We start from the raw sequence: 16,956 nt of genomic DNA, 5'->3' as shown, positions 1-16,956 counted from the left end.
TAATGAGGTGAATAAAAGCAATTCCGTAGTCTACTAACCCGTCTTTAGGAAATTAACTGAAAAAAAATAAGTTCTTTATATTTTAAACGACCAACGTTTACAATATTTAGGCCCTGTTTCACAATTTCTGGTTAGTCGCTACCTGTAAGATAAAAGACATAATGTCACTCTCTTAAGTAATATCTTTTTGACAGTGGCAGCATGTATTTTATCTCACAGGTAGCTACTAACCAGACATTGTGAAACAGGTCCTTAGAATCTGGGGTACATAAGTAGCCTTTTTGAGTGATGTAGGGGAACGTACCTTGAGCAGTCAGCGACTGAACAATAATAATATTGTTTAATGACAGTTCGTTTGAAATGAGACGCGACGCAATACAGCGCAACGCACCAATGGGGCCTCACCCTTGATTTAAAACGTTATGAAAATATGCTTTGGAAAAAAAACAGTAGAATACTCCCGCTGATATTAAACTTCGTGGAACGTTTTAATATGGGAAAAGTAATTAAAACCAGGACCAGAGAGAGTAGGCGATTGCTTTATCTTGAAGCGAAGAAAAAAATGAATAGGATCAATCAGGGAATTTTATTTCCGATTTCATGATGAGAGAGAATTCTGAAAAGTTTTACCAGAATACTTCATTCACTGTTATACAATAAAAAATATGGCTTTTTAGCCATTTCGTCCTATTTTTAGAACCAAAAATAAATAAAAATAAGAGTGCAGAATTTCGTAACAAAATGTTTGAATTTCACTCAATGTCTCTCAAGTCAGAGTGCTTCAGTGTGCCTTCAAATGAATTAAGTTTCGCTTATAATTTATAAATTAAAAAAAGGATTTGGTGTCACTATAGCACAGGCGGTTTATACCCTACTTTCGAAGCTCGGGGCCGCGGGTTCGAATCCCGCCCACAGCGTACAATTGTGTCGTGAGCCTTGTTTTGTATTGTGTCTAGTTTTGTTTATCTATTTATTTATTTACTTATCTATGTAAATACTAGGAACAAGCATAAGCTGGCTTTTCCAGCGATGCGTCTGGCGAAAGTTAATAAATCGTTTTTAGGGTACTGTATTAGATTTTATAATAGGCTTCCAACAGAAGTTGCTCAAATGCCAGATGTAATGTTTCGATTCTTGTAATAAACCACTGTTCAACACTTGTTTACCTTGGCTCGTCGGTACACGCCCACTTGCTTGTAACCCGCGCTTCCAGTGTCACACTGACAGCTGGTCACAGACAACTGACATATGTACTCGAGACAAGTAGGATCTGTGCAGGATGTTATTATTCCGAGTGCCATACACTACATCCCTTTCTTGTTTTAATTTTTCAAATACTTACTCTATATTAAATGAATTTTAATGAAATTGTGTTTTATTAAATGTAAGGTACATATTTATTTATTAATCCTCTTCCATGGTAGCACCATCTTCCGTATTTCCATTGATCTGCAATTGCTCGTTTTCACTTCTATTTACCACTTCCCAGTTTCCTTGAATCTTTTTAAGATGTACTACATTTCTTCTTAATGTCTGGCCGGTTTCATCATTTCGAACTTCAATGTCTCCTCCGATAGTCTTTTCAACCGTGTGAGGAGTTGCATCATAATTTAAACTCAATTTATTATCTTTGGACATATTCTTAATGTATACTTTGTCACCCAGTTCTAACTCACAGTCTTTAGCTTTACGTTTTCTATCTGCATATTCCTTTCCTTTTTCTTTCATTTCTTTATCCCTGTCTTTTACCTCTATTATTTCTGAACTTGGTCCTGCAACTGCATCAGATAACATAGGGATTTTATCACGAAATCTTCTTTTGAAGAATAACTCTGATGGGGTTCTTCCCGTTACTGTATGTGGTGTGCTATTGTACATAATCAGGTATTCTTGCAAGCATTCTCTCCAGTTTCTCTTTTCTACTTGACTTATCTTCAAACGTTTCAAGATGTCTCGGTTCTGACGTTCTACCTCTCCGTTTTGTTGCGGCCAATACGGTATTGAATTATAAAGAGTTATATTTCTTTCTTGACAAAACTCTTTGAATTCCTCACTGACAAATTGTTTGCCATTATCCGAAGTTATTGTGGAAGGAAATCCTAGGCGACTGAATATCTCTTTAAGGTGTGCCACAATTTCCGAGCTCGTTATTCGACGGCATATTTTAACCTCTTTATACCGGCTGAAATAGTCTACCACAACAAATAAGTGCTCTCCACTTGGAAGTGGGCCCATCAAATCAATGGCAACATCAACCCATGGTTCTTCTGGTAATTCTCTTCTCTTCAATGGGTTTGGGGGAGTTGGAGCCGAAACCAAAGTACAACCTTTACAGGATTTTACGAGGTTTTCAGCATCTTTGTCCATCTTAGGCCACCACACTTTTGTTCTTAATCTTCCTTTCATGGCTACGATTCCAGGGTGACCTTCATGTGCGGCGCTTAATACTCTGTCCCGTAATCCTAAGGGAATCACAATTTTTGTCCCTCTTAGTAAAATTTCTTCATAGAAACACAGTTCATTCTGGAAAATTTTGTACAGTTTAGTCTCTTCATCCCATTTACCATGAAATATTCCTTCTTTTACTTTTTTAATTTCTTGATCTTCTGCAGAGCTTTCAGCTATTTCTTTTAAAGAAACCGCCACAGGCCTATTGTATTCAACAATTTGATGAATATGGCTATCTTGAGTTGGAGGCATGACATCCGGGAGTTTACACAATCGCGAAAGGGGGTCTGCAATATTGCTCTTTCCTGGTCTGTATATGACTTTGTACGTATAAGCCTGAAGGCGTAAGATCCACCTTTCAATTCTTGCGCAAGGTTTAGATTTCGGTCCAAAAATAACCTCTAAAGGTTTGTGGTCTGTAATGAGTTCGAATTCTTTTCCATACAAGAATATATGAAAGTGCTCTACAGCCCAGACCAGAGCCAGTGCTTCTTTTTCGGTTTGGCAGTATCTTCGCTCACAGTCCGTGAGTGTTTTGTGCCCATATGCAATTATCCTCGGTCCTTCGTCATTTATTTGAATCAAAACTCCTCCCAACCCTACAGGACTGGCATCTGCAATCACAGCCGTTCGGTCATTAACATTATAGTAGCCCAATGTAGGAATGTTAGACAGATCTGATTTTAAGGAGTCAAATTCCTTTTGCTGCTTGGCCCCCCAAAGTTCTTGAATGTTATTACTGTGTTCCTTTTTACTTCTTAATAGTTCTTTAAGTGATTCTGTCCGTGTAGCCAAGTCCGGTATCCATTTACTCACAAAGTTCACGAGGCCCAAGAAACTCTGCAGTTCTCCTGTAGTTGATGGTGCCCTGAATTCTTGAATCGTCGAGACATATTTCTCAAGTGGTCGTATGCCTTCTCCAGAAAGTTCGTGTCCAAGAAAATTTACTTTCTCCATCCTGTAGGAACATTTTTCATCTTTTAACAACACATTGTTATCCTGCAATACAGTTTGAACTTTATTAAGCCGCAGGTCGTGTTCTTTTATGTTCCTTCCAAATACCAGAATGTCGTCAATGAAATTAATAGTACCCTCACATCCGAGCAACATACGTTCCATGGTTTTTTGAAAAATTTCAGGTGCACATGAAATCCCGAACATAAGCCGCTTGTACCTGAATAATCCCTTGTTTGTAATGAACGTAGTTATGTATCTGGAATCAGGGTGAATTTCGATTTGATGAAACGCATCTTTGATATCAAGCTTGGAGAACAATTTAGCTTCACGAATCTTAGGCAATAACACATCCATGGTGGGTAAGGAATGATTTTCACGAACAATTGCTGCATTAGCACGCCTCATATCGATGCAAAGACGCACTTCTCCATCGTCTTTAAGGATAGGAACTATTGGTGATACCCATCTTGAGGAGCCTTTAACTTCCTCAATGATGTCCCTGTTGACTAGATCCTGGATCTTTGCCTCGATTTTCCCTTCAAGTGGAATAGGTATTCGCCTATAAATAAGAAAATAAAATGCTTAGCTGTGAATCAAATTGGCTTGTTTATTATTCAATTAAATCCTTTAACATTAGGTATGTAAGGAAAACAAAACTTATTTAAAAAATATATCTAATTAATATAACTATTATGTTTGTTATATAATTTTAATCAATATTGTATTGAATACAATCATATCAATATTATATTCCATACCTGTATGGTTGAGATACCGGAGATACAGAATCATCAATGGGTAGGTCAACTAAGACATCTTTGAATTTTGGAAAAACTTCAGTATCAACACTACCAACGACACTGTCCAGTCCAATACGTAGTATTCCCAATGCTACTGCGGTTGTCTTCCCCAGTAGATTTTTTGTCCCCTTGATAATTACATAGAATGTAGCATTCTCGGAATTGTTTCCTACTTTTATGGTTGCTTCGAAAGAACCTTTAACTTCTAATGGTTTGTCACTGCCATATGACATGAAATTAATGTTTGGGTTTTTTATTTGGTTGAATACTTGAACATTATGCATTTTCAACTTGTTCCATGTTTCTTCAGTAATTAAATTTTGCTTACATCCTGAGTCAACCAACATTTTTTGTTTCAACCCCGCCCACTATGCAGTTAAATTCGACATCGTCATCGATATGGAAAACATAGTAAGTATCCTTTTTCTTATCATCAATGTTTACAACATTGTTTACTGTTTGTAATGTAATTTTCTTCCTTTTATCATATTCTCTTGTATTTTTCCCTTCCCATTTTCTTTTTGTTATGTTTCTTGTCTTACAAAATTGCCGGAAGTGCCCCAGGAGTCCGCATTTAAGGCACTCTCTCCGTTTGGCAGGGCAGTTAGGGTCATTCGATGAGTGTCTACGATTGCCACAACGTCCGCAACCTATTTCTTCTTTTTCACTTACTTCGAACTTAGATTTTGGCTTTGATTCAATTTTATTAATACTTTCAGATGACGCAGTGCAACCAAATTTTTCTAATTGTTTGTTAACTACTTCCAACAAATTTGCTTCTGATATAATTCTATCCAGAGTAATTCCATCTCCTATTTGTAGAATTTTCTTCCTGAGTTCACTTGAAAGGCATTTTTCTGTGATTTGGTCAATTATATTTTCATCCTTTGCTGTAAACTGACATTTGTCAGCCTGTTGTCGAAGTCGTACAACAAACTTCTCAAACTTCTCATCTTTTTCTTGTTTCAGGAGCCTAAACATGTGTCGTTCATAGATGTTGCTCTGCTTAGGAGCAAAGTATTCATCTAGTTTTTTTATGGCTACAGAGAATACGTTCACACCCTCTGCAGGCTCCACATGAGCTTCGGGTATATTATAATATATTTCCTGCAGTTCAATGCCGCCAAAATGTAAGAGGTTTGCTCTTTTTTTATCGTCCTTCTCTATATTTGACGCGTCTAAATAAATAAATAAAGCTCTCTTCCAACGCTCCCAGCGCACTCCCACCGAACCAGGTTCTCCTTCGCAGTCAAATGACTCCAGGGTTAATGGCGATGCCATTTTTAGCAAGGTGTACTGTAACAATCGATATAATCATATTACCATTGGTCAATATGCTATTAACAATTTAATGTTCAGATCATTATCTGCTTGAAAATAAACAATTTAATGTTCAGATCATTATCTGCTTGAAAATAAACAATTTAATGTTCAGATCATTATCTGCTTGAAAATAAACAATTTAATGTTCAGATCATTATCTGTTTGAAAATAACAATTTAATGTTCAGATCATAATCTGCTTAAAAATAAACAATTCAATGTTCAGATCATAATCTGCTTAAAAATAAACAATTCAATGTTCAGATCATTATCTGCTTGAAAATAAACAATTTAATGTTCAGATTCAATCTGCTTCGAGTATATTTATTAATCAATCTTTACATGATTAATTTCATGATATGCCTTGACCAATTTAATGGACAGGTTTTATTTGGTACCACTCACTTCACAAAGTAATGAGTAAAACATGTATTTTGAACAGTAATAATTATTTTAGTTAGTTATTTTTCAGGTTATGATCAGGTTATCCACAGCACCAAACTATTTCAATGAAATTGATGGTTCTGGTTATCAAAATAAACCCATTATCAGAATAAGCAGTTAATATAAAAGCTGATAGTAACCTCAGTTAAGATTATTTAAAACTTGTATGTCTTACATTTTTACTTTTGTAATAAAACTTAGCTCAACTATAAGTTAGTAAATAAAACATTGTTTACACCCTTTCTTATCGGTGAATTTAGTTTATAGGTGTAGATAGGTAAATTTAAAGGAGTTCTTATAGCAATTTATTTGATTTCCACAGTGAAAAATTGAATGTGTTTGTTGATTTCATTGCGGTGCTAAACCACAAATCCCACTTTTTTCAAGGTCAAAGTTTCGATCAGTTTCTGATCCCTTTTTCCTGTTTTTCTTAGTACGCAAACGTAAGTACTTACTTTTTTAATCCTCGTCGCCACTTGTAATGTTTCGATTCTTGTAATAAACCACTGTTCAACACTTGTTTACCTTGGCTCGTCGGTACACGCCCACTTGCTTGTAACCCGCGCTTCCAGTGTCACACTGACAGCTGGTCACAGACAACTGACATATGTACTCGAGACAAGTAGGATCTGTGCAGGATGTTATTATTCCGAGTGCCATACACTACACCAGAGAATAAGTTTAAGTGTTACATTAAAGAGAAACTCTGTAAAAAAGCTTATTATAAAATCGATGATTACTTAGAGGACGTTAATGCATGGCTGTGATAAGTAGTTAGCTCTGCTCATATTATTATAATAATAATTATTAAGCTTATAAGTATTGTATTACCAACTAGTTTTAAGTATTTTTTTGAAAAGATGGCTCAGGAGTTTCTTGCCTCCGTTCTTCTCCTTAGACAGAAAGAGCCCCCCCCTTATCCGAACGCAGAGTAATTTGTAAAAATTGACGGTCATCAGAAAATTTTACATTTGTACGATGAATAAATTTTTTTGACTTTGACTTTGACTTTGACTATTGTCATATGAACGTTTTCATTGCTCGTGAGTGTATAAGGTATACGTATCAGCTGTCTGTCACCAATGGGACAGTAGGCCTATGGGCCACAGTACACGGTACAGTCGGGTACCAATAAAGATGACCCCCTTCAGGTAGCATTTTGTCACTCTGTGGGGTCCGTTTTCTCTGTCCCAGAATTTAGGTACTATTTTGGGGTTGAATGTCCCTTTGGCCATGTGTCAGAGTACTCACGTAATATTATTGTACTTTTGCCACATAGCCAGGCGTCGTTATGAAAATAGCAACAATTGAGTTAATTAATGTCATCAGACAGACACACTCATGATACCCGAATGTTTAATTGGGTAATACGCAGTGTTGTAAGCGTAAATAATGTCGACTTTATTATGCCGCATTTAATTTTACCCGAATTTCGGTACGGAATTTCATTGCATACTATTATACATTTCGATTTTATCAAATATACTCGCGTAACTGAAAATTTTTAGTGTAATTTGTTTTCCTTATTAAGTTGGTAAGTAATTAAAATGTAGGTACTGTAATAGGTCTGTGGGGTGCACGACAGGTTCCTCATCCCAAATGACGTATCACGTACGTATATTGTGTACTCACATAATATTATGTATTTGATACCTACGGCAACTTATTTCAGTTATCAAACAACTAATCTGACTGGCTAATCCTATAACCAGCACGGAGACACACCCACAAATTGGCTCATTCTTTCAAAAGATCTTAGAAACTGGAATAATTATTCTTATGTTTTGATATTGCAGGTTAGAAAAACTTCATAAATAAACGTAATTTCAGTTTATAAAAAATAAAATTATACATTTAAGTATTGCTTACCATTTTGGTAATAAAAATCCGCTGCTTACTGTTCCCCGGATTGTGCCAAAGCAAAATAGTTAAAAAGGCCAGAGTTTGTGTCTTTTAATTAAATCCAGGTGAGTAAATAACAATAAAAACTTTAAGGAAAATGTACAAAACGAAACGTAAAGATTTGTATAAAGGAAGACCAGTCAACCGTAAAACTTAAGCGTCTAATTTTTACGACTTATTGTGTTCTTTTATTTTACATTTTATGGTATAAATGTGACTGTGTTATACCAAATATCCTCCTATCACTTAAAGAATTCTTCTAGTGTGTCCATGAAAAACACACAACTTGTCATAATTAAGTTCTCCTCCCATATCACTCCACTTTCACTTACCAACACTGAGAAAGAGCTACCTACTATAGAGGCAGCATTGTCATCAGCCAATAATCATTTGGTGCTCTACGTACAGGTATGATAGTTTGTCGAAAACTATAAAAGTTTTCGTTTTCTCGCATACAAAGTGTAGCCATTAGTGGAAGCCATCATGAAACTTTTGACAGATTATGTATGCAATGACAGAAAAAGAACTAAAATATAATATCTTCGTAAATTGTTAAAATAATTGTACAATAAAGAGTTAAATAAATAAAATAAATAAATTGAAACTCTTGTAGTAGAGTACTAGAGGCTCAGTGCTAGGCCTTGCTCATACATAATTATGTCTGCTGCTTGTGAAAATAAAATCTGCTCCGGTCATACTAAAGATTCATAGCGTTCTCTAAACGCAACTTATGTTTTGACCTACATAATGACGACGGAACCCTTATTATCACCTAACCTTATTATCACACCACACTTTTCTGTAACAAAATGTCGCCAGTCGTTAAGATAATTCATACCTTTGTGCGTCCATGATTTATAACTTCCTCGGCGGCTGTTAATTTCATTTTAAAAACCTTTTCTCTGTGATAAGCGCTTTTTAAAAGTCATCCTTGATAATGGCTCCCTCATTGTGTTCGAATTTAATTAGGATGAGTGTGGAAAAGAAGATTTATGTCTCGTTCCGATGATGGATGACCACGTTATTGGCTGAAGGCATTATTTTGGAGGTTCATTCAGGAATACTTCGACGCAACGCATAGTGGTAGGTCAGTTAATAATATATATATATATATATATATATATATATATATAATATGCGTAGGGACATCTCACACACGGCTGTTAAATCCCAAGGCAGGCAGAGCCTGTTATATGATAGCTCATACATCTATACTGATAATACATGTTACAATTAATATTAACCTCCAAGACCCGAGAACAAATGTCTATCTTTAATAAAATATCTGCCCCCGCCGGGAATCGAGCCCGCGATCTTCGGCATAGCAGTCCGGGTCACTAACCACTACACCCCCCGGTCGTCTGGTTAGCTGGGGGAACTAATATATTGGTCATCATGCTGTTTGTAGGCATTTAAAGATTAACGGAATTAAAAAACCTATATATTTTATCTAACTCGAGATTATATGTAAGTATTCACTGTAAAAATAATACAAAATGAGATAATTTCAAAATGCTTTTATTAGTTTATTTAAAATCTCTTAATCATCTTGCATTCTGTCACCACATTTCATATTTTTGGTCCATCCACAATAACAAACAATCTGTCTATCTGCACACTTTAATTTACAGTGTTACCGTGTACATTGTATAGAAAACGTTTATATGAAAGTATACTGAAAACATATTTGAGTAAAAAAAATAAAAGTTGACTCTGTAAGATGTTCCTTCCATATTTTTATTATTCACACTACACCGACATAAATCGCAATAAAATAGTTATACTTACTGTCTTAAACCGGGTCCAGACGAGTGTAACGTGTAATGTAATTTACCGTATAATGTAACACGAATTCTACGTGTGGACGTCTCTACAAGCATTACATGTAACGCTCGTGGTTGATCCATCGGCTGTCGGTTTTTCGCGCGAACACAAAGGCGCTCGCAGTGCTCGTTTGGTTGAGTTCGCGTGCCGTCCACACTGTTGACGCTAAATTACACGTAATGTTACATTACACGTTACACTCGTCTGGACCCGGCTTTATGTTAGAACAAAAGCGGTATATATGAATGACAAAATAATACAAGGTACAATTTGATCTAGGACTAGCTGTTCCCGTGGGGCAATTTCGTAAAAATCAGTTCAGTAATTTATACATGACAGTAGTATTCTCACAAACTTTCCCATTTATAATAGGTATATATTATGTTAGATTTTGTTGATGGGTGAATAACATCGTGAAGAAACTGTTGTTATGGGACACCTAATAATATACATAATTACATAAATTTAGCTTGAGCAGTTAAATATTTAACTGTACGAGTAGCTGTTACTTTTTCGCGATTTCTGAGTTGGTGCCAAAATTAAAGTTGCAGTTTGCGGGTTCATTGACCTGACACCGACATCACTGATAGAATTTCAACTGGATACCTGTATATTTAATAAACTAAAAATAGTAATTCAAACTTAATTACAAAAAACATACCAACAGAATATTTTTAAATAGAAGTTTCACAACTGAAATAATTATATTATTTTCCTGAATATTCACGGTAACATCTATACAATACATCCTTATAATTTAGGTAGGTACAACTTGTATTTACATATTTTATATTAGATGAGTGGAATATTTACATTTATACAATATATTTTTTTAAGTGAATTAACTGTATCTATATTTCATCAGTATTTATACGATAAAGAAAGAAATACCGAAGATTAATTTTCAGCAATTAGGTATGAAGATTGTACATATAAGAATATAGGTAGTTACTTATAGTATTAAAACTAATGAGAAAAAAAAACAATAATTAGAAAATTGATAATAATACATGTACTACAATGAAATGGAAAATTCTGTTGTATTTGTAAGGGCTAAATGATTAAATCAGTAATTTTAATCTTCAGTATTTCTTTACGACATCTTTTAACAACATAATTATACCGTTTTAGTGTGTTATTTTATAAACATTGTGTCTATACGTATATTTCACTATATTTACTTATTCTGTTTGTAATATGAATATCAGAGCAAGGATAAAAACAATATTTCAACACTATTATTTACAATATTCTGTCGTAACTATAAAAATTTAAAACAAGCCTATCATGGAACATTACGCATGTTTAATTTTACTTTCATAAGCACCAATATTGAATACTAGGTATATTTATTGTAAACTTCAATGAAATCTTTACTTAAACTTTTACTATTTATACGATTAAACCTGAGTGGCTGTTTCGCCGGAGTTCAGTAGAAACGGCTCTTTCATTTCGTTGGAGGATCTTTTTCTCGGCTTCGGCGGTGGTTTAGGAACAGTTTTTCTTCCCAACGTCCCCGTAACGTTGCCATTACCGCCCATTCGGCGTAACTCACGACTCGTATTCTTTATGAGGCTCTCGTTTTCTGGAGGGGTCAGGATTACTTTCAGCGGCCGAGGTTCGGAGGACATTGGCACCCGAGTGCCTCGCCCGTGATTCATCGACATGGCTTGTAAAGCCAACAGCTGGTTGTGGATGTTTGGAGAACTGATGCTGCTTCGAGGGATCGTGGCGTGAGGAGTCCCTGGCGCGGGTGACGGCGCTGGCTCGATTTCGTCACACGCTTCTACACCCTGAGGCACGCTGTAGTTGGGATTCACCCCTCTACTGCTGCCCGTCATCACGTCCAACTCACTCTTGTTCAGACTGTAATAGTTACTACCGTTCCCGAAAAGCTTCATGCCGAAATTATCGTATGGAATCACACCATTGAGAGTCGAGAACACTTGCGGGTAATTGCCTTCGGGAAGCCAATTTGGCATTCGCGGTCTTCGCGGTAGCGTGACGTAGCCCCCTTTTGAGTAGGAGCCTTGCGATGTGCTCGGTAACTGAATGCGGTTGAATAGATTAGGGTTCAATGCAGTGACGCCGTAGCCAGGGGACTTAATTGGACTGTTGGTGGTCTGTGTGGATTTTGGTCTGTCGACACCAGCTGGTGATATCTGCGTGCTGCCTCTTAAAGGGAACGAGAGCAGATCCGGGGGGTACGTTTGATGCTCTTGCGCTAAGCGATCTACCAGCAGAGTTTCTTGAGACATTTTCGGAAGCGGTTCCGCATCTTGAGCTCGATTTTCCCCGCTCGACGCTGTAGAAAAAAAGAATAAATGAGTTTTGAAAACATTCCAAGAAGCTACTGTTGCGAAGGTAATATCGCCGTTGTTTCGTAACAAAAACTATTTGGAAACTTCCAGTGTTGGAGACTCATGCGGCGGACTACTGAATTCACAAAGCATACTTTAGACATTCGTATAAAAATTTGGCACCGGCTCAGCTCTGTAATAACTCCGCTGGAGCTTGCAGCCGGAGCACAAAAGAGGGAGACCTCATTAAATTTTATGGTCCGACGAGCAAAGCACGCAAAGCCATGAATGTTTTATTGAAAATAGTCCCTAGTTTTCTTTAAATCAAATGAAATTATTACTCAAGTTGATACTAAATTTAAAGCTTGTTTCACAAAACAGTGATCGATTTAACATTTTAAATTTATTTGACTTAAATTTTATTCTAAAAGTGGATGATTTTTGGGGAAGTAATTGCAAATTGTTCTTTTTTGTCAGGCAACTTCCTATTCCAAGGGTCTTTGTAATCAAATTAGGGACAACAAAGGAATTCGAATACATTTTGACTTGACAAGAGAATTTCGGATTCGGACCGGAAGGAAGGATGAGAAAGTTGGATCCAACAAACCTAAGTTATCTCATTAATAGTTAAGTGTTTGTGTGCAGATTAAAATACAATGAAAGAGAAATACCTACCTATACAGACAGTCATTACCATTTTACTATGCATTTTAATTTTACATAGCTTCCTGCTAATTGAAACAAGATATAGCTTTGTTGTGTCTTCAAATGTGAAACATCAATTTAACGTCGTGCTCGCTAAAAATCACACGATAGTTATTATTATTTTATTATGTAACTGTAATGTGTTCTCAACATTACTTATGTGAAAACTAGTTACATAAACATTAATATTATAATTAATAAAAAATATGATCATGGGGTTTTACGAGTAGGGAGCAAGATGTACCTATATACATATATTTAGCTACCGCATGATCGGAGTCATCGTTCATTCATCGATGGGACAGTTATATTCTTAACTGTATTTAAATAATACGATTTTCTTAATGTAATGTTCTCTGTCTGATTGTCCCCCTGGGGTTAGTCTATACTGACCAAAAACGAACTAATGAGAGCTGGGCGTGCAATCGGCATGTTTAATATAACGGGATACAGTAGTGGCTCGCCTAGAAACTTCGATTTACAGAATGATAGAGTGACCCCATGTGACTTTAAAACTTACCTAAAGTGGAATCGTTGTCGAGCAGCGTCCTGTTGAGCTCCGACATCTCCGTGGCGGCGCTGGTGAGCGAGGGCGGCGCCTCGTGCTTCCGCGGGGGCTTCGACAGCGGGTTCACCTCCGCCGGGTACCCCTTCTCCAGCTCCGACCCCAGGGAACCCTCGATCAGAGCCTCCCCGTTTGTCCGAGTGTCATCTTTTATCAACTTCTTCGTCTCATTCCTCTGCGACGTGTAGTAGCACACAGCCGTGATCGACCCGAATATTATAAGGAAAGCAGACAGGCAACCAACTAAAATAGCAAACGAATCCGTATCCATTCCCATTATGGTTCCGTAACTGCCGTATTTAGACAGATATAGGGTGAGCGTTTTCTCGTCCCGCCCCCCTGGGTTCTCCGCTATGCACGTATAATTCCCCCTGTCGCTGTACCTCGCGTGCAGAACTGTCAAATTAACCCATCGGATCAGATCGACTGTGTTGTCAGAAATAACGTAGCGTATTTCCCCGAACGCGCGCATTTCGATTGTTTTCGAGTTGAAACGCCACACGACTTCGGGCGTGGGGTTGCCGACGACTTTGCAAGTCAGTGTCACGTTTTCTTCGTAACTTTTCACTGTTGCGTCCGGGAGCGGCTCGAGAATGGTCGGCCGGCAGGCGAAGTTGGATGAGTCTAATTCGTTCCAAAGTTTATCTCTTAGAGACGCCGGTTCGGAACAAGCGGTGGGTGCCGTGTACAGGTTATGACTGATCACCCAGTTGCGAAATGTTTGCAAGTTGCAATCGCATCGCCACCGGTTGTTGTGCAAATCTAAGCCGGATAAATTGCTGAGGCCCATCAAAGTTTCCGGTTTCATGTGGCTGAGGTTGTTGCCGTCGAAGCGCAGTATCTTCAGCTGAGGCAAGTTCGCGAACGCCTTAGTTCCGATCCGAACTATCCTGTTATTGCTCACCTCGACTTTCTGTAGGTACTTCAAGTTGCGGAACAGACCGTCTTCTAACTTGTCGATGAAGTTGTTGTTTAAGTTTATCAATCTCAGCTTCTCCGTGCCTCGGAACGTATCCGGGTGTAGATATTGTATTTTGTTCTTTGACAAATCGAGTTCGATCATGATGGCGAGGGTCGTAAAGGCGGATTTGTGAACGGACTCGATGGAGCAATCTTTTAGGAAAAGTTTCTTTAGATTACTTAGACCGACTTTCTTGAACGCCTCTTGATGTAGCTGCTGGAGGTTATTATTGGAAAGGTCTAGGATCTGAATGTCATTACTAAGGTTGGCGGGCACGGCTCTCAGGCTGGAGTTGGCGCAAATGGCGGCTTTATTCCCCGATTGCCATCGACAGTCGCACGGCCGCTGACATTCCGTGGTGAAGTCCGCGCAGGCAGTTGAGAGTAGTGCGAGGGGCAGAAGAGCGAATTTCAACCATTTTTTCCGATATTTATGAGCCATTTTGCCTCGGCCAGGGTCATTGCCTCGCCTTGAAGCATTCCCAGGAGATAGGTATCACGGCATTCCACATTTACGTTCTGAAACAACGAGAAAATAATATAAGTATTTTTCATTAGACATTACTTTTGAAGAGGTTATCAAGGGTTTGTTTATACATTCAAATTCATTCAGTTTTGGGATGGAAATGGCTGAGTTTTGTGTGGGTAGTACTATGACCAAAAAACATATGTTTGTTTACGTAAAAGCGTGGGTCTTATGATATTTACATTAGACAGATTTTTTTCGTTAAATTATACTTAAGTATACACCTACGTCTTGAAAAAACAGACGATGATATGAGGTATAATAATTATTAGAGATGCCACGAATATTCGGCAACTATTCGGTATTCGGCCTATTCGGCCAGTTTTTTCAGTATTCGGTATTCGGCCGAATAGTAAGTAGTATTCGGCCGAATACCGAATACTTAAAAAAGTAGGAAATATCTTGCAAAAGGGAATAAAAAACTCTTTGATCGAAACATTTAACTATAAAACAATCATTAATTGCAAAAACCTGAATACAAAATATGTATTTTTAATATTTAAAATTAATTAAAGGCAAATTGTGATGAATATAGACAAGTTTTCGGCATTTGTTCGTAAGAGAAAATTGCGCTTTTTTCATAAAATAAAAATATACAATACCTACTACTGAGACACAGGTATTTTTTAACAAAATATATAAGGTTTGGCTACTGATTCGAGTTGATTGACCACCAGTTGTACGGATCTGCCGTAAGATTACGAAGAACACTCTTTAAATAAAACTTCAACTTATTGAATTATACTGGATCACCTGCCGAATATTCGGTGGCCGAATATTCGGTATTCGGCTGAGAGTGCCGGCCGAATATTCGGTATTCGGTATTCGGCCAAATCACTATTCGTGGCAACACTAATAATTATACGTAAGTTAGAACTTCGTTCAATTTTGTTTTGTTTTTTATATTCTACTGTATAAAAACGCATCAATTAATATTGACGACGTATACGCCCATATTATGTAAATTTAGTACAAATTCCATTATGCATAACAAACATGTTACAAAACATACGTAACTAGTGTAATGTAAGCCCAACTATAACTTCCGTTTGAAATTGTTTTTCCCAAAACTGCTACGTTTCGCGCCCTCTTCATGCTAATTAAATTTTTTAGAACTTCTCTTCTAATACCCAGTACCTAGGATTAACTTCTAGTTAATAAAAAAATGCTAAAAACAACCGTTTCTGGCGGAAACGACTGCTAGTTGGACTTCCTCTTAATGTATTCCAGACTGTCTCTACAAACATAATATTACAATCAATCAAGCGAGGCGCGTGCAAACTCAATACAATACACATTAAAAAGTCATCGGGTGTAACAACCGGTATTATCCTCAGTGCTCAGTTTATTCCTATTTTATTTATCCAACGTAAGAGAAAGGCTTTACTAAATGTCAAAGTAACTTGATCTCTCTTTCTACAGAAGGTCACGTTTGCCTAAGGCCGCGTTTACACTATTGGTTAGTACAATTAGTGGGTCTACCTACTAGAAGTACATTTACGAGTATGTACACTCAGTTAAATAGTTATTAATGCCACCCCAGTGCAAATAATTTTATGATGCACAATTTAACCGTTTAGACAACTTTTTTTACATTTACATGTAAAAAGCAACTTTTTGCTAAAATAGGCATACATCCTTATAAGATAAAAAAGAAAATCTCTGGGGCATGTAGAATAATTGTATACTTAAATAATTATATTAATAAAACCTACATAATGAGGATTAACTGCTGGTGTAAATAAATAAATCAGAAAACACATGAAATACTCATTCAAACAACTTTGAGGTTGGTACATCAAAGGACAACAATAATTCCCATTTACCAACATGTTTTTCGACAACCCTATTAACGTCAATCAACAAGAAACCACTTACCGAGATAAATGAAACTGTCACTAAGAAAATAGATAGTTGAAGACATACAACATGAAGGAACTCTATAGTCTATAGTAGAGTAACATTAGAAAATAAGGAGCAGTAGGTAAGATCATGGGTAAGTACCTACTTACCTAAGTTTAGATATATAGGATTTTTTAAATGCTGTATGCTGCCGTAAATCTTTAAATTATAAGGTCAAATTGTTGAAAGAAATACAATTAAATTAGTGTTTATATTGGAAGGACGATAACCATAGTGTAACAATCACGATTTGATTCCCGACCGGGGCTTTCTTAAATATCGGATATTGGATAAGCTGGAA

General features: G+C 36.9%; 2 protein-coding genes across 4 annotated transcripts in view; both read right to left on the bottom strand.

Moving 5' to 3' along the window:
- Positions 1 to 1,404: 1,404 nt before the first annotated feature.
- On the bottom strand, positions 1,405 to 7,206 carry LOC119692247. Its single transcript, XM_048625531.1, has 7 exons — positions 7,084 to 7,206; positions 6,497 to 6,634; positions 4,662 to 5,501; positions 4,164 to 4,573; positions 3,752 to 3,964; positions 3,189 to 3,406; positions 1,405 to 1,772 (listed from the first exon to the last, which is right to left on the bottom strand). Exons 1-7 carry the CDS (start codon positions 7,204 to 7,206, stop codon positions 1,405 to 1,407), a joined length of 2,310 nt encoding a protein of 769 aa, XP_048481488.1.
- A 2,169-nt stretch (positions 7,207 to 9,375) lies between these two features.
- Positions 9,376 to 16,956, bottom strand: part of LOC105385731 — a 201,768-nt gene continuing 194,187 nt past the window's right edge. For all 3 annotated transcript variants that reach the window (XM_038120319.2, XM_048625442.1, XM_048625441.1), the window contains 2 exons: positions 13,223 to 14,746; positions 9,376 to 12,002 (listed from right to left, as the gene is read on the bottom strand). In XM_038120319.2, coding sequence (XP_037976247.1) covers positions 11,098 to 12,002; positions 13,223 to 14,669 — 2,352 coding nt within the window. In that variant the 5' untranslated portion in view covers positions 14,670 to 14,746 and the 3' untranslated portion in view covers positions 9,376 to 11,097. The remainder of the gene's footprint in view (positions 12,003 to 13,222; positions 14,747 to 16,956) is intronic.

This window comes from Plutella xylostella, chromosome 14 (assembly GCF_932276165.1).
Source record: "Plutella xylostella chromosome 14, ilPluXylo3.1, whole genome shotgun sequence".
Taxonomy (NCBI): domain Eukaryota; kingdom Metazoa; phylum Arthropoda; class Insecta; order Lepidoptera; family Plutellidae; genus Plutella; species Plutella xylostella.
The sequence above is the reverse complement of the archived record's forward strand: the minus strand, read 5'-3'. Positions and strand labels throughout refer to the sequence as shown.